The following is a 21668-nucleotide window of genomic DNA, read 5'->3' on the forward strand; positions in this document are numbered from 1 at the left end:
GAGATTTTCTGCTTACGTGGCAATCTGATGATGTCCTACGTGGCAACTCCTAAGCCATCTTATGAGGGATAATGTTAAGTAAGATTGATGATTCTGATATGGAATATATAAATAAAAGGAATTTCGTTGAAGAACCAAGAGTACGACACGATGGTACAATACTGTAACGAAATATTAAGGCATTCAAATTAAAAAAGAAAAACAATTTGGATTTCAACCGAGAAAACGGAAAAATCAACAGCCTCACAGGAAGGAAAATGTAGGCATCATTTAGATGAGTTACTCCTAAAATAATTGTCCATTGGCAATTTATGCCCATTACCATAGTTGGATTTAATTATATATAGTGATTGTCTACAATGAGAAAACTATTACACTGATAATGTAATCTAACCAATTATAGTATGAAATGAAAAGAGATAACTTTGTAATTGGAACAGAAGCAGCAATAGAAATTGGAAAGTGAATATTAAAGGTGAAGAAATACTTGTATACGGTAAAAACCGGGTAAAGTTTGTCCGGTGCAACTCGGGATTGGTAAAAGGAAGAGAACGAACGGTAGTGTCTGATCCGAAGAAGCTTTGCATGATTTCGTTGTATCCGGAGATAACTCCTTATCGTGGTTGGTCCGGTGTCCGATCCTTATATGGCCGAGTTGGTTGTAGCCGCTGTTTGCCGGTTCGAATACGCCGAGATCAGTCGTGGCCGTTAGCCCGGTTTCTTCGTGACCATTCTGATCGTGGCCGTTGGTCCGGATAATCGGTTATTCGCCCGCCACGTGTGGGAATCTGCCACCTTCTTCTGACAGTCGTACGGGTGTCAGACCGTACGACCTAACCTTATCCATATTAGGTTTTCTTTATCCTAAAAAGTGGGCCCATGATGTATAGGAGGCCCATAGAGGAAAACTATAAATAGGGGTCATTCTCTCATTTTGAGGGTTGGCTTTTCTGATCCAAGAGCTTTGTACTTCAAATATATGATAAAATTTCTCTTGCCTAGTGTTCTTCAGATTTTGGTCCGGTTATAACTGAAACAGATCATTAAATCTCTTTATTCGATCGCACCTAATATATATATATATATATAGAAAATTTGTCTCAAATACAAAGATCTAAACGTCTTAGCTTAGCCTTTAACATATCACCACTATTCGCTCAAGCCCTTAATAAGCCAAATAGATTCGACTTTCTTTTATTCCTCAAAGTATAGATTAAAGTACCACATATCCTTTGCCTCATTTACAAATTTAACTTATTACCCATTTTCGAGGTAAACAGTTTGGCGCCCACCGTGGGGCCTTGGATAATAGTGGTCTTTTGATCTCGGTTGCAACTCGTCTAAGGTTTCAGTTCCATTGTTCGTCTCTGCAAAAACGGACAAAATGGCAAACAGTGGAGAATCCGGCCACGTTAATAATGAGATTGTGGTCGAAAACGATAACATCGGACCACAGGAGCTACCAGTGAATCCCATTGGCCCGGATTCTGTCAATTCGAGGGAGGGCCTCATCCGTCAAAATACCGTGAACCAGGAGAACGCCGCTCGGCCGGCCCCCGATCCCTTAAATACTTTCATTCTCGTCACGTGACCGGGCTCATGGTCGAAAGTGCCGGATGTCCCGACGATATTAACTTGCGCCTTATTTTTGAAATGTTGTAGAACAAGAAAGCGCCTATTGCTGAGCAGGGAGTTGCGATAGCCCAACTACAGAACAAGAAGGATGAAACGACTCCGGAAAGGAGCAAGGGTGCTACCGAACCCCGGAAAAAAGAAACCCGAATGATTGAAAGCAACGGGTCCGGAGAAGGCTCGTCTACCGAGGTGCTGAGAATGCTCGAGACGCTGGCAAAACGGGTAGACTCAACCGAAAAAAGGGTCGAGACCTACAACTCTCGAGTGGATCAGATCCCGGGGGCTCCTCCCATTCTGAAGGGGCCGGATTCGAAGAGATATATTCAGAGGCCTTTTCCTCCGAGTGCGGCACCTAAGCTGATCCCGAAGAGGTTTAAGATACCGGATATCCAAAAATATGATGGCACGAAGGATCCTCAAAACACGTAACCTCATACACCTGTGCTATAAAGGGTAACGATCTCGAAGAAGATGAAATCGAGTCCGTGTTGCTGAAAAAGTTCGGGGAAACGTTGTCGAAGGGGGCATTAACATGGTACGACCATCTGCCCGAGCATTCGATCACTTCATTTGAAATGCTCGCGGATTCGTTCATAAAGGCTCATGCCGGAGCCAGAAAGGTCCAGGCGCGAAAGACGGATATTTTCCGGATCGCCCAAAGGGACGATGAGTTACTACGGGAGTTCGTCAATCGTTTTCAGAGGGAACAGATGGAGCTCCCTCCGGTTCCGGAGGAATGGGCAGCACAAGCGTTCACCAAAGGGCTTAATCCCCGAAGTTCGACGGCTTCGTTCAAACTCAAGGAAAATTTGCTAGAATACGAGGCTGTGACCTGGGCAGACGTGCACAACCGGTACGAGTCCAAGATTCGGGTGGAGGATGATCAACTCGAACTTCCTCCGGGTCGGATAAATCTAGGTAAAGGACCTGAGAGATCTAGAAGAAATTTTGACCCGGAGATGCGGTCACCAAGCGAAAGATATCGGCCGTATCCCCAGTCGGAGAAAATAAATTTTAGACCGGAAAAATCGAGGTCCGGTCCTAATCAATACTCCGGCAGAGGAGACAGAAGAACCGAACGTCCGTCGAATAGCCGGGGGTTGTCGTTTAGAAGTGAAGCCGGAAGTTCGGTAACCAACAGGGATCCGCCGAGAATATCAGAATACAACTTTAGTGTCAACACCTCGGACCTTGTATCAGCCATAGGTCGTATTCCGGAGGCAAGGTGGCCGAGGCTATTGAGATCGGATCCGGTCAACGGGACCCGAACATGATTTGTGAATACCATGGTACTCATGGTCACGAATCGAAGACCGTCGCCATTGCGAGAAGAGGTGGCTCGACATCGAAAACGGGCACCTTCGTGAATTCTCGAGTGAGCGAGCCAAAACCCACTACAAGGAGGGGAGTCGAATAAGCGGGGTGAACCGGTAGAGCCTCAGCATATAATCAACATGATAATCGGGGGTACAGATGTCCCTAGAGGACCGGTAATGAAGCGAGCAAATTTACCACTGTTCGTGAAAAGCGCCGCCGGGATCATGCATCCGAAGGCTCCATCACTTTCAGCAACAAAGATGCGGAAGGCATCATTCAACCACACAATGATGCACCGGTAATTTCTATTCTTGTTTTTAAATCTCGGATTAAACGTATTCTAATCGACTCGTGTAGCTCGGCCAACATCATCCGGTGGAGAGTGGTTGAACGCTAAGGCTACTCGACCAGATCGTACGGTGGCCCGGTGCTTAGTGGATTCAATATGGCGAGTGAAACTACGAAGGGCGAGATTTCCTTGCCAGTCAACATCGACGGCACCATCCAGCAGACTGTGTTCTATGTAATCGAAGGGGATATGAAATACAACGCATTGCTGGGTAGGCCGTGGATACATAGCATGAGAGCTGTGCCGTCTACCTTACATCAGCTGCTGAAGTTCCCGACTCCGGAGGGGATAAAAACTATCCGGGGAGAACAACCTGCAGCAAGAGAGATGTTCGCAGTCGAAGAATCATCACCCCTACTCAAAAAGCCGGTCAAAAGGAAGGATCATCCGAGGAGAAGGATTCCAAATAGCAATTATCGTTAACGGGTCCAAAGAACGGAGCAAAAGGATTGGACCGGGGCACGAAGAAGACGACTTCAACATACCTAGATCATTCGTCTTGCCGAACGAGTCGACGCGACAAAATCTACAATAGAGGAGCCGGAGCAAGTCATCTTGTTTCGAATATCTACCGGACAGAAGGTATACCCGGGCACGGGGTTAACCTCGAGCTCGTGAACAAGTTAATTAAATTTCTTCAAGCTAATGCCGATTGTTTTGCATGGTCGCATATAGATATGACATGTGTGTCGCCGGAAGTGACAACTCATAAGCTTAGTCTCGACGGGAGATTTCCCCATGAGGCAAAGCGGAGGCCCATGGCGAGGCAAAGCATGCCTTCGTAAAGGACGAGGTAACAAAGCTTTTAAAAATAGGCTCCATTCGGGAAGTAAAAACCCGGATTGGCTGGCCAACGTGGTGGTGGTGCCAAGAAAGGTAATAAATTTTGAATGTGCGTTGATTATAAGGATCTAAACAAAGCATGCCGAAGGATTCGTCTCGTTGCCCCACATCGATAGAATGATCGATGCGACGGCCGGGCATGAGATGTTAAGTTTTCTCGATGCTTACTCCGGGTATAACCAAATTCGGATGCACCCGGAAGATCAAGAGAAAACATCTTTCATTACCCGACACGGGACTTATTGCTACAATGTAATGCCATTCGGATTAAAAAATGCCGGGGCAACCTATCAACGCCTAGTTAACGGAATGTTCGAAGAACAAATAGGAAAAACGATGGAAGTTTATATTGACGATATGGTTGTTAAGTCCCCGGGAAACAGAGAGGACCATTTAAAAATTTGCAGGAAACCTTTGACGTACTCCGAAGATATAATACGAAGCTCAATCCGAGAAGTGTGCTTTCGGTGTCCGGTCGGGTAAATTCCTCGGTTACATGATGTCAAATCGGGGGATCGAGATTAACCCGGATAAGATCAAAGCAATCGAGGACATCGAGGTGGTAAATAACGTCAAAGGAGTACGGAGGCTTACCGGAGGATAGCGGCACCGAGCCGGTTTATATCAAGATCTTCGTACAAGAGCCACCATTTCTTCTCCTTACTCGTGAAGAAGAACGACTTCACATGGACACCGTGAGTGCCGTAAAGCCTTACAAGAACTAAAAGAGTACCTATCCAAGCCCTCCTTTGTTGCATACGCCGAAAGCGGACGAGCGCCTTTTTTCTCTACCTTGCCGTATCCGAGGTAGCGGTAAGTGGAGTTCGGTCCGAGAAGAATCGGGTACACAATTTCCCATTTATTATGTGAGTAGGACCTCGGGGGATGCGGAGACCCGTTATCCCCACCTTGAAAAATTGGCATTAGCACCGGTAAGCGTCTTCCCGTAAAACTTAAACCTTACTTTCAATGCCACCCGATATGCGTAGTGACCACTTAGCCTTTAAAGAACATCTTGCATAAATCGGAATTATTTGGCAGGCTAACTAAACGGGTCAGTAGAGATAAGCGGGTACGATATTGAATATAGGCCCCGACGGCCATCAAGTCACAAATCTTAGCCGATTTTGTGCGTACTTCACCCCCGCCATGATCCCCGAGGTGGAAAAGGAACTCCCCGCTAACCCCGGGAAAAGCCACGGTATTTGGTCATTACACATGGGACGGAGCTCGAACCTTAGAGGTTCCGGCTTGGAATCGTCCTTAAAACCCCCGCCGGAGATGCAATCCGGCAATCTATTAGAACGGTTAAATTAACTAACAATGAAGCCGAGTATGAGGCTATGATTGCAGGATCGGAATTAGCTTGAGCATGGGGGCTCAAGTAATCGAAGCAAAATGCGATCTCTCTCCGGTTGTCAAAACTGTGTGAATGGCGTCTTCGAGGTCAAGGATGAACGAATGCAAAGGTATCTCGAAAGGGTCCGTGTCATACTTCACCGGTTCAAAGAATGGACCATGCGCATGTACCGAGGGAGCAGAATCGCGAGGCCGATGCGTTGGCCGCCTTTGGGATCTTCGGGCCGAAGGGGAAGAAATTAACCGGGATTGTGGTGCACTTGATGAACTCGGCAATAGATAACGGGCATGCTGAGATAAACACAATGGGATTAACTTGGGATTGGCGCAATAAATACATCGACTATTTGCAAGATGGAAAGCTCCCCAATGACCCGAAGGAATCACGATCGCTAAGGACGAAAGCGAAAGACGGTTTTGCTCGGTGGACGGCCGCTTATACGTACGGTCTTTCTTCGGTCCTTTGGCCAAATGTTTAGGTCCCGGTGAAACCGAGTACGTGACGAGAGAAGTACATACGAGGGGACACGCGGGAATCACTCCGTGCGGAAGCCTTAGTCCGGAAAATCATTAGAGCCGGTTATTATTGGAACCGGATGGAGGAAGATGCGAAGAATTTTGTCCAGAAATGCGACGGGTGCCAAAGACATGCTCCGATGATTCATCAGCCCGGGGAGTTATTGCACTCGGTGATATCACCCTGGCCCTTCATGAAATGGGGAATGGACATTGTTGGTCCATCGCCACGGGCACCTGTAAGGCCCGCTTTATTTTGTTTATGACTGACTATTTCTCAAAATGGGTTGAAGCACAAGCCTTCGAGAAAATACGAGAGAAAGAAGTTATTGACTTCATTTGGGACCACATTATTTGTCGATTCGGCATTCCGGCCAAGATCACCTGTGACAACGGCCCCCAGTTCGTTGGTGGCAAAGTTAATGATTTCCTCGAGGGGTTGAAGATAAAAAAAAATTGTGTCAACTCCGTATCATCCGTGTGCGAACGGACAAGCGAAATCCACGAACAAAACGATAATTCAGAATCTGAGAAAGAGACTTGAAACGTCAAAACACCACTGGAGGGAAATATTACGGGAGGTGCTATGGGCTTACGTAACCACATCAAAATCGAGTACGGGGAAACACCCTTCTCGTTGGTCTACGGGACCGAAGCCCTCATTCCCAGGTCGGAGAACCCGCCTCCGGCTCAATTACGCCACCGAGGGATCGAACGAGGAGGCCATGGCCGTAAACTCGATCTCACGGACGAGCTACGCGAGAACGCGTTAATTCGTATTGCGGCCCGTAAACGCAGAGGATGGAAAGGTACTATAACCGGAGAGCTAACTTCCGACATTTCCAAATTGGGGACTTGGTGCTCCGAAAAGTTACCTTGAACACCAAAAACCCCAATGAGGGAAAACTTGGTCCGAACTGGGAAGGTCCGTACAAGGTGACCGAGATAACGGGTAAAGGATCCTATCAGCTGGAATCCATGGACGGGCGACGGTTACGCAACAACTGGAATGTGGCTCATTTGAAGAGATACTACTGTTGAGGTATGGACCTTTTTATTTTATTCACTTACCTTTTCTTTTTGCAGGGAGCCGAGTGCCCGACGTAGTTAGCTTGTTAGGTCTGAAAACACGTGTTGCACTCTTTTCCTTAGCTCGGTTTTGTCCCAAATGGGTTTTCCGACAAAGGTTTTTAATGAGGCGACAAGTACAACGTGTTACTAAAGTAAGAGTATAAATATCGGATATTCGGGGGGCCGAACCGAGGGCTGGATAGTGCTTACCCGACTTTACAGCTCGAATAAGCACTAGGGGGCTATGACAATACATTCCGATGTAAGGACCAAACGATCAAAAGTGAATCGTGTCCCTCTAATATTCATTATGGCAGGAACCGATGCCGGACCTTCTTGTCGAGGGTTTCGATGTAAGGACCAAACGATCGTAGCGAATCGTGTCCACTTAGAATTTGCCACGGCAAAAACGAAGGAAACGGATAAAGTCCTCATATGATGTACATGTACTTGCAGTTTATTGAAAAATCAAATTATTACATTTCGGAGTTATCTTCCTTGTAAATCACTTTGCTCCGAAAATCGGGCACCAATTTATCCGTATACTCGATCCCGAACATTACAGCCGAAATACGGCAAAGGCCACAAGGTTACAAAGAACCGAGCCTAAATCTTAATACCCCCGAATGGGGACTGCTACACGTAATTTGTTTAAACAGAGATTCAGGTGCTCGAACCTAATAAAAAACAAAGGAATAGCCGCAAAATATCAGCCCTAAAAATGCCTAACGTGATTCGGAGACGTCTGAATTCACAAAGCACAAATAAGTCCCGCAGGCAAACTTCTCTAATCGTTCCGGATAAATCATGCCGGATGAGATGAAAACTCTAGTCGAACAAGCCCGAAAAATCGGCAGTTGGACAGAAATCATAACAAACATTCAAACAAAAGAATGGTCGACACAAAGGATACGCTTTTTATATACACAAATTTTTTACACTTGAAATTTGAGAAAATTCAAAGTGCTATAAAGACAAAACAAAAGGGAGTACAAGCCATAGCTTATCCGGTACGACTGGAACCAGAATGCTCGGACTCTGTCCGTTCAGAATCATCCGAGTCGGAGTCAAGAGCTCTCTTTGCCTCTTCCTCGGTTCTTCTAGCCTCCCGAATAAGAGCTGGGAGATCGGTGAAACCACGCTCGGCTTCTTCAAGGGTGATTCTCCGAGATCTCCACGCGTTCATGTTCCACCGCAACCGTGGAATAGTTTCGACGGCTTCCACACTCTTTAAGGCTTCCGCCAAATTGGCATCGCCCCGGGCCGCCCTTAACCAAAAGCTCATTCCTCTCTACAACGAGGACACTCCGATATTGATTGGCTGAGTCAAGCTCAGCTTTGAGTATATCATTTGCCTCGGTCATCTCCCCGAGTTTGGTTCTTAGCTCATCGCACATTCGAGCCCTATCCTCGGCTTTTTGCTCGAAAACCCTCATTCTATCCGCATACTTCGCGCTCTCGGATTCGAGTCGCCGGTGCCTCTCGGCCCAATTGGCGGCATCAGACTTAACCGAGTCGAGTTCTCCTCGGAGTTGAGAAATGGTGGTTTCGAGCTCGCTCAGGTTGGAAGAAAACCGAGCGTTGTTTGACTAAGACCGATTTTCTCTTCCTCCGAGAGCCGGTTCTTTCCGCACAAGCCCGGCTAACTCATCCTTCGGTCGAAGGTTCTCGGCCTTTGTTGCATCAAGCTCGGGCCGAAGGTTAGCAAGGACACTTTGCTCGCTCGGCTCGTCTTCCTTTATTTGCAAAAGGTCCGGAATTTCGTCGTTTCTCGACCTTGGGCATCCAGGCGGCCTTTAAGGTCATCAATCTCTTGTCAGCCGGATGAAGCCCTCGTTTACAAGCACCACACTGCGCTAAAGAAGCAAAGACATTAAAAACGAGTAAATTTGCATCAAGTTATAAAAGGCACGAGCTAGAAGGCCTACCCGATTGTTCGCATGCATTCCTTCGTTAATCAGGCTCTGCCAATGGATTCCGGCCATTTTCTTTTTGTCCGAGTCCGAGACGAGGGGCCTTAAGTAGCTTGCCACCCCCACCGGACGAGATAAGAAACTGCAATCTTCCGGGACAGTAATTACTGCCGATCTGGTTCTCCTAGGTTCCACGCTAGGAGCCGGAAAGATGCTCGCCAAAGCTCTCCCTCGCACCGGAATCGGTAGATCGACTAGCTGCCCTCGTGACCCGAGGGATGGGTAGATGGCCAAATCCGGCAGCCTCCCCGGTAGCAGGAGGAGTGTCCAAAAACATCTCATCTAGATTGTCCGGCCTGGGAGCAGTGGGTGTGGTTGGAACAGCACCGGCACCCTCGGCAGAAGTAGAGGCTTCAAACCCGGTGACGGGGTCCTCGACAGGCAATGAGCCGGTATCTTCCGGTGCCTCAGTGCGCGGTACAGACTCGACTCTTGTCCCAGTTCCAGCAGTCAGCTCAGGTCCGGATCTCCGTGGTCTTTGCAGGGGAATCTCTTCGGAAGACTCTTCACCTGTAATATCAACAAACTCGGTACCCAAGACACTAAAGGTGTTGCGTAAAGTATTTCTTCCCCGCTGGTGTACTGAGCCGAAGTGGAGGGTCCTTCCTCGGTTGAAGGGGTGGAACTGCAGTTTCCTCCTCCGGGACCGACTCAAAGGTAGGGGCCACACCGACCCTACGAACGATCACATCGGACTCTTCTTCGTCTCTCAGTGACCGGACGACGCGCCTTGCCCTTTTTCTTGGCTTGTCTCCTTTATCCGAGGTTTTTCTTCGTCTTTGGGCGACAGCAATAATTCTGGATGACTCAGCCGAATCGAATGCCGGTGCCGGTGCCGGCACAGCTTGCTCTGCTGTAGTCCCGGGTCTGGGTTTCACCGAACCTTTCGGTAAACCTAAAATCAAAGGGTTATGGATAACGGTCAAATTAAAGAAAGGCAAACAGTACATAATACTCGAACTCAAAGTGGTGTTACCGTGGTTTTGAGCAATCCATCGGCCGCGAGCCAGGATTCCCCATGTCAACTCTTCGTGTGAATGGCGGTCTAGGAGCGCCTCGACCCACTCGTTCATATGTGGAATGACGGGGTATCCATGTACGCGCTATAGAGAAAAAAAAAAGGAGAACGTAAGCTCGAAGGATTAAATTAAGGAGAATAAGAATAAATTGACAAAGTTAGGTTCGAGGGACTTACGGTTGTCATTCCATTTTTCCGGGAAGTGGCATGTATTCCTCCGGATAATATCCGAGGTCCTCACCCGAACGAAGCGCTCTAACCAGCCCCGGTCTCTATCTTCGTCCATTTTTTAAGATCGGATTCCGCCTCTCTTGGCTAATTTTATCACGCCTCCCCGGAATCGTCTTGGGGGAATAAAGGCGGATCAAATGTGCCATCGTGAATGGTTCCTCGGCGTTGTTGCCAACAACCGGAGGCAAGCTACCGTCCTCCATATTATCGGTCCAATTTGTGCGAGGGTCACATTGAGGTCCGACACATCTCCGATGACCGGATCAATTTCGGGTTCGAGCTTCGAGCGTGAAGGGGTAAGTGTAAACGTATAAGAAGCCCTCTCGTAGTCGGTTATCGATTCATACGGACCAGAGCAAACACTTGTACCGGACGATTGTCCCATCCGCAACGTCCGGACCGATCGAGCTTATCCTCGGTGATGGAAGAGGGATATCGTCTTACGTCATATCCTCTATCCGAAACTAGAGAAGGCTTCTCTGCTTCAAACTCTTTGTTGAAGTTGGGTTTAATCGGCACAATATCCAAAGCCGTAGGCTCGGCCACATTCTTTCCCTTCGATTGGGACACCGGTTCAGCTCCTTGGGAGGAGACCGAGGGAATATCCTGGGAGGTGGTTTCGGTATTGGCAGACATTTGCAATGGATGGGAGGTTGAAAATTTAATAAAGGGATGAAGGTAAGAAGATGGTGACAGAGAAGCAAATAAAATGCAACACAAATGGAAAAATGAAATGACGAGCGACAACGAGTAGAACGGTTTTCCTTGCAAGCAAAGTTTAGGTGGCAAATATGGGTGATGAAATAACAGGATCGACAATGGAAGAGAAGTCAGAAAAAGATGAAATGAAGAACAGCAGTGGAGTGAAGAAGTTTGAAGTGAAGATGATGAAAGTGGAGAGAGTAAAATGAAGAAGGAAGTACGTAGAAGGTTATATATACACGCATGGGACTGGGCGGTTACAAATCCCGACCAATCGGTGAACGCCACGTGTCCCGTAATAAATGAGGACGTGATTTGAAGGGACGTGCGTAACGGCGGTTGCAGAGCTCGGACCAGTCGGGGTATGACACGTGGCAGATGGCAGAACAAGGTGACAACTGTTCCCGCCAAAATGAAAAGATAAGAACGAGCCAATGCGATCCTCGGTTACACGATTCATCCACTTCCCGTTACTCCGATAGGATCTCGGTCCGGAAAGTGCGGGGACTATCTGTATACGGTAAAAACCGGGTAAAGTTTATCCGGTGCAACTCGGGATTGGTAAAAGGAAGAGAACGAACGGTAGTGTCTGATCCGAAGAAGCTTTGCATGATTTCGTTGTATCCGGAGATAACTCCTTATCGTGGTTGGTCCGTGTCCGATCCTTATACGGCCGAGTTGGTTGTAGCCGTTTGCCCGGTTCGAATACGGCCGAGATCGGCCGTGGTCGTTAGCCCGGTTTCTTCGTGACCATTCTGATCATGGCCGTTGATCCGGATAATCGGTTATTCGCCCACCACGTGTGGGAATCTGCCACCTTCTTCTGACAGTCGTACGGGTGTCAGACCGTACGACCTAACCTTATCCATATTGTGCTTTCTTTATCCTAAAGAGACCCCGTGATGTATAGGCCCATAGAGGAAAACTATAAATAGGGTCATTCTCTCATTTTCGAGGGTTGGCTTTTCCGATCCAAGAGCTTTGTACTTCAAATATATGATAAAATTTCTCTTGCCTAGTGTTCTTCGATTTTGGTCGGTTATAATCGAAACGTATCATTAAATCTCTTTATTCAGTATTGCACCTAATATATATAGATATATAGAAAATTTGTCTCAAATACAAAGATCTGAACGTCTTAGCTTAGCCTTTAACATATCAGCTCACTATTCGCTCAAGCCCTTAATAAGCCAAATAGATTCGACTTTCTTTTATTCCTCAAAGTATAGATTAAAGTACCATATATCCTTTGCCTCATTTACAAATTTAACTTATTACCCATTTTCGAGGTAAACAATACTTTGCAACAACAAACAAATGAAAAGGCAATAGGAATAACTTACTCATCATACGTGTTACACGATATAAATTTCCTCCCATACACCTAAATAGTGAGAAAGAGTTTCATAATTAAAACAAAATTCCTTATTTTAATAAGAGTTAGGAGTATGATTAAGTGGTAGTACTTATATTGAACTGTCGTCATTTCATATAACATAAGAATTAGGAATAGAATTTAGGAAATAGAATAAAAACTGTTTTTGAAATTTGGATGACAAAAACGAAGACCCATTGTGACCAAAATTGTAAAAGTGATTCATTAGAAATTTTTGATTAAGTAGTCTAAAGCTTGAACATCGAACTAGCAAGGGGACCTTATTTTCTTGTTTTTAAAGTCCCAACACTTTTGTTAGGTCTTTCATTAACAAAAATGATTTTACCAATTTACTTAACCCGAGGTCTCGGGTTCGAGCCCTGGGTATGAAAAAATCCTTGATAGGGAGCGCTCTAGGGCCCTACTCAGCGCAAATCCGGATATAATCGGACTCCAATGCGGATACTGGACACTGGGTAGGAAATCATTCAAAAAAAAAAAAAAAAGTAGATGCACGCTAGGAGAATTAGTCATGTGTTTGGATAAACAAATTCAAGGAGCCATGAATACACTTCTTGATAAAGGAATATGTCAGCAACCAATGAGGGCAGTCATAACAAAGTCTACAAGACTATGAATTTCTTTTTCACATCCTATATGTCGTGAAGAATATGGTCAAACCAAGAGAACTATCGCATCAGCACCGATAACTTTCTAACTGGGAAGAAGAAAAGCTCAATATATTAATGATTTGGGATTATGGTAAAGGGCACTGCATCAGGATGGACAAAAGGTATCATACCATGGAATGATTAATACCCTAGGCTCATGTAGTGTAGGACAACTAAATGCACCTCATGTTTGTTGAAGTCAAGCCTTAAACGAGGAGGCCTTGAAATCAATTTCCACTTCGACTCCTCCAAGTCAAATTACCATTTTCCAAAGTAAAAGGAGTTTTAACATTTCATATAATTCATACAACTTCACCACCAAGGGCTCAGTTTACTTTTGTCGTTTGTCATCCATCTCAAAGAGAGAGTTTGAAACATGAAAAGCTAATATAAGGGGTGAAAAAATAAATCCTCTTGTAACTCCTTTGCTCGTAAACACTCCAACCACACAAGAATTACCCACATACAAACATCAGGAACCGAATTTGTGAAAATTAACAAGGTAAACTTGAAATCGCATCAACGATGTTACTTTAAGACCCTTAAAAAAGAAACTCTACTCACTTTCCACAAAATATTAGCTGAAGAAACTTTACAAATATTGTTTAGAGCAGTACACAAATCTTTCAGCATTGCAGAGTCAAGTGTTTAGACGTCATCTTCTCGGTTCATTGGTCAAACAAATGTAGATGAAAACCTATTGAAGTGGAAGCTAAACTTTACTATCAAAATAGATGGTATCTGTGAACTTGAAGATAAAATCATCTAGTGTTCCCACTTGCTGCTCTCTGTTCGACAAGATGAACTTCCTGAGGAAGAAGATCATATTTTATATTCAGCTCATCAAACAGTTTCTTCATTTCTAGGATCAGTTCAGTTCTCCGTTTGATCTTTTCGCCAAAGTTCTGAAAGTTCATCGTATGATTGAAATAGAGAGCCATTTTTATCTTGTTCATATTCTCAATCTCCTTCACCACCACACTGTGATTAGGATGCCAGTACTGGGGAGTTCTCTCTAAGTACCTGATAGTTCAACAAGAACAAAGGTGAAAAATCAAAATCTTGATTGAAAAATGAATGCTATTACAAGGTATAGGGCAATACTTATACATAAAATATCCTTATCTACCATCATGTTGAGGATTTGCCTCATCTTTGAACATGTTACAGTTTTGCCATGGGAAGAAAACTAGTCAACAACTAGTGTCCAAACTGTAATATGTTTTCTCAAACTTTAAACCTTAAACTGACTGCCCTTGAAAATAAAGCCTAAGCCAAATATTAGATTCATGGTTTTCAGTACTCAGCAAGAATTCTACTCTGCATGTGCAAATCAATAAAATCCACTCTTACCTCTCTCGACCAATTTCGTGCAGGAGCTTACATTTCGTGCATCAAGCTTTATGGCAGAACCCCTCCCCTCACCCCAAACTACCACCCATCAGGGGAAAAAAGCGCTAATGTTGTCTCAATTTCCCTATCTGCTTTAGTTTCATTCAGATCCTTTGCATTGGAAATCTCAGAATAGATAAGGGCAGGATTTGCTTCTCAGACTGAGATTGCCTCAAAGGAAAGAAATGTGTCCACGCGTTACCTTTTAAAAAAAAAAAAAAAAAAAAGAAATGTGTCCATTTTAAAAGGTTCAGTATTGGCTAACCAACTACAACCAATTAAACAAATCAGCATTCCTTTTGACAAGCTTCTAGTATGAGTAAATGTCTACAATTAGGGATGAGCAATGTACTCCTAGAAATTGCCTCAAAGAAAAGAAATGTGTCCACGTTATTTCAAAGTCACTGTCCAAGAAAAAAAGGAAAAAATGGCCAAAGAAACGGGAAGAAAAAGAGGAACTATGATAGTAAAGAAAAGTCCAAAAGATGGAAAGAAATAAATAGAATAGGCATCGAAAAGAAAAAAGGGAAGCTGCGGCAAGGAAATATTGAGAGTTCTGAGTGCCGGTTTTGTTTTAAGAAAAACATGTAGGACAATGTGCAAAATGAGTGCTCTAGGCGACTCTCGAACCCCCAAGCTTCAAGTACCTTTGAACACCCTTCACTGCTGGGCCAAATTTGTAACTTGGACCAAGGGTGTTCAAGATTTGATACATAGTTGTAACAAGTAATATTTGACCTATATACACATCAGAAAATGCAAGAAACTTTGAATTGGACATAGATAGCCTTTTCCATCTTTTCTTATTTCAATAGGCATCCCACCCTCACCTCAGGATGAGGGGACTTCTTGGTGTTCAACTGATCACCCTTCCACCTATGTGGCTATGCCTCTGCATGGAGAATATGGTCTTGGCTTAGGTTGAAGGTCCTTACCCCGGTGCAACGGTGAAATCATTATTCCATGTTTCATTGAGTCTATGCATTATATGTTCTGTGCAAACTAGTAAATATGTACAATGTATGTATAAAATCACTTCAAACATTAAGTTGGACAAAAGGAATTGAAATCCAATTATCAACTGAATCTTTTTAGTACGTACTTCATAGATTTTTTTAAGGGATAGACCAAAAGGGAGGACTTGGACATGTGCAGGCCCCAACTGCACTAGGTTAGGCTCGGGGCTCAGAAAGGCCCCTAGTCGTATTAAACCGCTATTCAACATTTTGAGAAAGCTAGGTTTTTTAGATGAATGTTCAACAGTAAATGTTCAGATTCTAGCGAGACTAGCTTTAATTCTCGGATTCACTTGGCTGTATTAAGAAATATCTTACAAATTGCTGTAGATGTGGATAATGCTGTTCTTTTCTCCTAATAATTTTCCAAGGAAAATCGACTACAAATACTAAAAAAAGATGAGAAAATTTTTCTACTTACTTCTTTATTTTCTCTTTTAAAGCTCCTATCTTTTCCACAGGTGTCCTGTAATCAACGGAAAACTCAAAGTTGTCACCCATATCAGGACTTCTGTAGAAATTGCTGATTGGCTTGACCGCCAGAACTGAATTTGGGTAGTATATCTTTTCATTATCAAACCTCAAGAACACTGTGGTCAAGATATTCATTTCTTCAACAGTCATCTGTCAAGTTGCAAGATAAAAGTGCAAATTAATAAAGAAAATGCAAAACAGCAAGAAGATGTAATTAGCAGACATTACCTGAACACCATCAATGACGCATCGATCACCAACATCAAAAGGATGCATCACAAAAACAAATATAATAGCTTCAAATATAGTCTTGCAAGTATTCCCAAAAATAAAAGCAGCTACCACAAATTGTGACGACATAAAGACAAGCACTTTAGTAGTCGCTATTCCCACCAAGAGGAGCCATATGATGATTATTATGACAATCAGAATGCATGTCACAACCTTGTTCAGTTGCTTCACGGCGGTTTTTGTATCATTCAGAGCATGCGATAGAGCTCTGCGTCCTTGATAAACCTTAACCTGCAAGACATTGATATGCCAAAAAGAACCAATGATTGATATGCCAAAAATGATAAATACTCATTCCATGACTATCTCATAAAATCAACCATGCACCTAGCAAAGTCACTAGGAAGGACTCATACTTTTGACATCTAATCCACATCAGCGGATGGCTTCTATTTACTTTGATGGCTGCTTTCCTGTTATATTCTGTAGTTCATGTGCATGATGAGATTACATAGACAGAGAGAGCTCTAATTGTGCTTCACTAATCATCAGAAAAATTGTCCAGAGTTATTATTATTTTTTCTTTTCTAGATCCCAACATTCTGTATCATTTTGGTAATCAAACACAAGATAAAATGGATCTAGCTTATATCATGCCTAAAGCAATTGCAACCTCTAACAATATGAGCATAACTGATTTAGATTCTTTTACATCAGTTTGTCAAGCATAATCCTGGAAAATGATTAAGTTCTGAGCATACCACCCATTCCGTCAATTCTTTCCTGTCAATCTGTCCAGTTTCTGCCACATCTATCATGGGGAACACAATATCCACCTCTTCTTTAATCAAGAATCTCCGAAGGTCATACTCATCAATGTACCTACACACACAATGTGAATTAAGAGAAATAACACTAAATAAAAGAATGTTACACTCAGAATGTTACAAATTAAAACATCATACTGATGTTTCAACATGCCAGTGTTTTCTTACTTGGACCCAGGCGGCGCGACATTCCTGAAGATGTGATAGGCAGCAGCAATTGCTGCCTCCTCATTGTTGATCTCCTTATCTGCTTGCTCACATCCTGCATCATAATCAGTTTCACCAAACGAGCCAGAGATAGTGGAAAGTCCTGAGTTAGATATTACATCAACTAACATTTTCATGGTCCATGCAGACACCTTTTCTCTCTTCATCTCATGAAGCTTATTTATATCAATCACTGCCTTTTCCTTCTTTTCCTTCCCATCTTTTCCCTTCTTTGTTTTGCGGAAACTAAATTGACTGGCAGCACTGTTTGATTTCCTCAACATCTGAGCAGATTCCATAACTGGGAGCCCTGATAGGGTCAGTAGAATATACTGATGAAAGATTGATTCTTGAATCCTGTCAAAGAATGTGTTTACATGGAAAGAAGAAGCCAATATCTTTAGCAGCAAAGTCTTCAAGAGCCACAAGAACGCACCGATAAGTAAAGCTGCAATAGTCCAGGTAATAAAATCGGTAACCTTCTCAGTAGAATGTGACCGTTCCTCATTTGAGAAAAGCAGAACCCATGTGAGAAGAACCAAGCTAAACCAAATGCAAACTTGAACACTTTTCTTTAAACCAAAGACAAAATACAACACCTTCTTCCTTAATAGGAAGTTCAATTCTATCAACAAGGCCACAAAATGTATAAACCACTTAGTAACCAGCATGCCACTAAAGGTCACCATAACAAGGACAATCCACTTCCACATCCTCAAATCCCAAAGTTTCCAGTTTTGCAACCTCTTAACCAATAAACTAGCAAGTAAAAGTCCTACAAGACAAAGAAACAACAGCCATTCAATCAGAACTTTTGTTTTAACTCTGTTATGCTTCAACTTATTCCTTGAGCTGACTTTCTTATATATCTCCTCATCTTCATCCACTCCTCCAAAAGGACCTGGTGATGCCATTAATGGTGTTCTTGGGGTTACTGATATAGATACTGTTCTTGTAGTCTCTTTAAATGTATTATTGGAACCCATTTTAGCAGTAGGGGATGCACGGTTAGAAGATACATTTGCACATGGCTCAGTTTGTTCGTCGAACATGTTGGCGTCAATAGGTACAGATTGTTCACCAAATCTTGATTTTGGCTTCGAAAATGCAGAGGGTGCGATCGATTTTCGCCGAGTGAGAGTTTCAGTGGTTGGGATTTTGGGTGGTTTGCTGTTGCTGGGGCTTGGGCTTGGACTACACCTTGCAATTTCAGGTGAAGAATCGCTCACTTGCACAGTCTTTGGAATTTGTGGACCTAAAGGTGAATGTCCAACAGGACTCTTAGGATCTCTTTCATCTCCAGAGATCATGACAACCACTTCACTGGGGCTTTTCTTGCTCTCTGCCATACTCATCTCCCCACTAACTTTTGCAGCTTTACCATTTGCATCCATTCCATACCAAGTCAAACATCAAGAACCTGAAAAATGAGAGAAAGAAGATACATGTCTTGATCATTCATAAATTGATTTGGGTAGTAATACTTCCTCCGTCTCAAATTATCTGTCGTGATTCTTTTGCACGCCCTTAAGCAATATATTAATTAGAGAGATTTTTAATGATTTTACCGTTCATTGGTACTTGAACAATCATAACATCACCCCATAATTGAGGTGTTCATAGACTTCAAGAACAATAACTACTAAGGGTGAACTGGGAAAAAAAAATAATTAGTTTTGTCTAAAACTTCTAAAACGACAAATAATTTGAGACAACTATTCTTAGAAATCGCGAATAACTTGAGACAGAGGGAGTATTTATGACTAATGAAAGAGTCACATAATGCAATAACAGAGGGAAGGACAGACTATTATACAGAGAAGTGAATATTTGCAGGTACTAACTTTAAGTACACAAGTACTATGACCAGACAAATTCAATGTTTTCACCAAACCAAACCAACTTTGACAAAACAGGTACACACAGGGTTCATCAATATCCAAGATTCAGCACAAAAAGACAAGTTATTATCCACTTGATGTTGTTCGGAACAAGGAAGCAGCAAATGTTTTTCAAAAGATGCAACCTTTTTGGGATTATCCAACAGAAACAGTTAGTTTACCACAGTAAAAATGAAAATCTGGTTTGAACCCCAAAAAAAACAGAAAATAATAAAAAAAGAAACCCAAGTTGATACAAAAAACAAGGAAACAAGATAAGGGAAATGGGGTATAAAAGCAGAGACTAGTGTCTGGAACACAACCATTGTACACAGAAGAAGTGAATATAGTAATCTAAGGAGGTTCCTAATTAGACAAAGATTGTTATGCATAAACAAAGAAAAAAAGAACAAACAACTTACCAAAATAAAGATTACTTGAGGGAGGCCAGGGTTTCAACTTTCAAGAAAAGGGCATTGAGAAGAGGTAAAGATAGTGGGAAAGGAGGCACATATTTTAATGGAAAACAAAAGCTTTGGACAGGGGGGGTACAGTAACACACACTACACAGCAGAAATATTTGAACTACTAGCCACGTGACTTTTAGCTCTGCTTCAGTGGAGTTCACAATAAAATACACTAATGTGAAACCCATATGTTCAGCTCTAAACAAAAAAATATTTTAAGCATAAAGAGAGTTGTGCATTCTTGGCTCGTTCCTCTTTACTAAAAGAGTCGAGTCGAGAGGAGAGATTAAAACAGTAAGATTCTTGCGTAGTTTATTATATCTTGGGAGTAGAATGTCACTTTGTTATTTGTATCGGGTTAGCGACGAAAATCTACTTTGAAGACAACGTCATTTATAGCGTGCTTTGAATCGAATTTTCCAATTTCAACTTTGTCTTATCTTTATTGTTATTATTATATTTTATTTATCTTTTATTTGTTCTTCTTAATGTGACAATCTCTAATATTTTTCCAACATAATTTACCTTCATCTAAACTCGTTTAAATCTATTAAAACTCTTAAAAGAAAATTTATACCAAAATCCAAAAGACATTTCTTTATTTTGTATACCAACTGATTCAATAGAATGTGCGACTTCACCATTTGCCAAAAACAGGACTTTTCCATTTTTTACTAACAAAATATTGATTAATTAATGGAACACTATCTTCATGGCTGTCATCACCTCAATAACATAAGAAGATTGTATTGTCAACTAACTCAACCCTAGTTCCTTTTTTTAATTCATTTTCTTCAAAAAAAATTGCTTATTCCTGAAAATCGGAAAGCTGCAGTATGAGAGGTAGTTGGTCGTTTCATATTTTATTAAATTCACCATTTGTACTTGTCCTTACATGTCTCAAATATTCCTTTTGTTTGATTTACTTATTTTTTGGAGGGTTGTCATCTTTCATTTTACGAACCGTTTTACTTTAAAGGCACTCAAGTTTAATTTATGTTGATATGATCATGTTATGGCATCAAGTTATTGCCAACCTCATGTTAAGCAAAATAAGAAAGACTATGTAATATAGAGGGCTTATTGCACTTTGCACCTCTAATGCATATACCTTTCTGTACTTTTCACAATATAATATCCTAATTATTGTTTCTTTATGTTGACTGAAAGAAGTATGAACGTTGTAAAATGGGAATATTACCCTATTAGATGAATTTCCTTCTCCCTGATCGTAATTGCATCTCTGGCATTAATTAGACTCTGATTTTTATATCTTTTTGGTTTTGTCTCCGCAACAAAATAAGAGATGGAAAGGAGAGAAAAAAAAGGAGATGGCTAATATTTAAATGTGCTTATTAGTGTTATTAGGTGGTACTCATGTTTTATTTTCTTATAATAATGATCATATATGGGGTCAAAGAATGACATCTTAATAATTTGTAGGAACACTATTGGCAACGGGCCAACAACAATAAAGGTAAGGTATAAATCACAAAAAAAAAAAAAAAAAAAAAAGGAGGAAAAAGCAGGAAAGGTGAATAGTTTAGGGTAAATATTTCATATTCTCGGTATTTATATTAATTCAAATAATTTTATTTTACCAATTAAACTAAAACGACATATCATCCAATCATACTCAAGCAATGAGTTTGAGTATGAACAACACATGATTTATATTTATTAATTTAATATAAATATCATTGGCACGTAAGTTTCAATCATAATTTGCGGATGCAAAACGAAAGAACTCTGGCAAATCAAAATCCCCAGTAATGATGCTCATGAACATCTGTTATTACAATATCCTCCCAGCTTTCTCTCCTTTTCTAATTCTAAAACTACCTTCGTCGTGCAAATTCGTTAAGAATTAAAATACTTTTGTGATAATTTAGAGTAAAACAGTAATCTCATTCTTATGACATAATTGAAGCATATTTAAAAGATGCTACCATATGATTTTGGTTGGTCAACCAGCCATTAATGGAAACATTAGTGGAGAAGTAAATAAGTCATATGACTATTAGGATTTTAGGTGGATATAATTAAATATATGGCAAAGTACAGCTCAAACTAATCGAATATAATTTTTAACAATAACCACTAAAGGGAATTAT

The 21668-nt window shown here is 42.1% G+C and overlaps 1 protein-coding gene across 3 annotated transcripts; it reads right to left on the reverse strand.

Moving 5' to 3' along the window:
* Positions 1 to 13637: 13637 nt before the first annotated feature.
* On the reverse strand, positions 13638 to 19660 carry LOC132029575 (mechanosensitive ion channel protein 10-like). 3 transcript variants are annotated; one of them, XM_059418841.1, is made up of 6 exons: positions 19510 to 19660; positions 17169 to 18627; positions 16935 to 17055; positions 16171 to 16464; positions 15890 to 16092; positions 13638 to 14083 (listed from the first exon to the last, which is right to left on the reverse strand). In XM_059418841.1, the coding sequence occupies exons 2-6, from the start codon at positions 18599 to 18601 to the stop codon at positions 13822 to 13824; spliced, it is 2313 nt and encodes a 770-aa protein (XP_059274824.1). In that variant the 5' UTR covers positions 18602 to 18627; positions 19510 to 19660; the 3' UTR covers positions 13638 to 13821. The 3 variants fall into 3 exon arrangements, with proteins under 3 accessions (XP_059274824.1, XP_059274827.1, XP_059274826.1); XM_059418844.1 differs by having other exon boundaries at positions 17169 to 18733; positions 19510 to 19652; XM_059418843.1 differs by having other exon boundaries at positions 17169 to 18656; positions 19525 to 19630.
* Between the last annotated feature and the right edge of the window lie 2008 nt (positions 19661 to 21668).

Source organism: Lycium ferocissimum, chromosome 9 (genome assembly GCF_029784015.1).
Source record: "Lycium ferocissimum isolate CSIRO_LF1 chromosome 9, AGI_CSIRO_Lferr_CH_V1, whole genome shotgun sequence".
In the NCBI taxonomy this organism is placed as follows: Eukaryota; Viridiplantae; Streptophyta; class Magnoliopsida; order Solanales; family Solanaceae; genus Lycium; species Lycium ferocissimum.

Bases quoted from the DNA above. Each gene is read 5' to 3' on its own strand.
- LOC132029575 (XM_059418841.1), bottom strand. From the start codon at position 18,601: ATGGATGCAAATGGTAAAGCTGCAAAAGTTAGTGGGGAGATGAGTATG. The intron at 16,465-16,934 runs GTATGCTCAGAA...AATGTCTTGCAG, and splicing joins AAGAATTGACGGAATGGGTG to GTTAAGGTTTATCAAGGACG. The intron at 16,093-16,170 runs GTAATGTCTGCT...GCAACTTGACAG, and splicing joins GCGTCATTGATGGTGTTCAG to ATGACTGTTGAAGAAATGAA.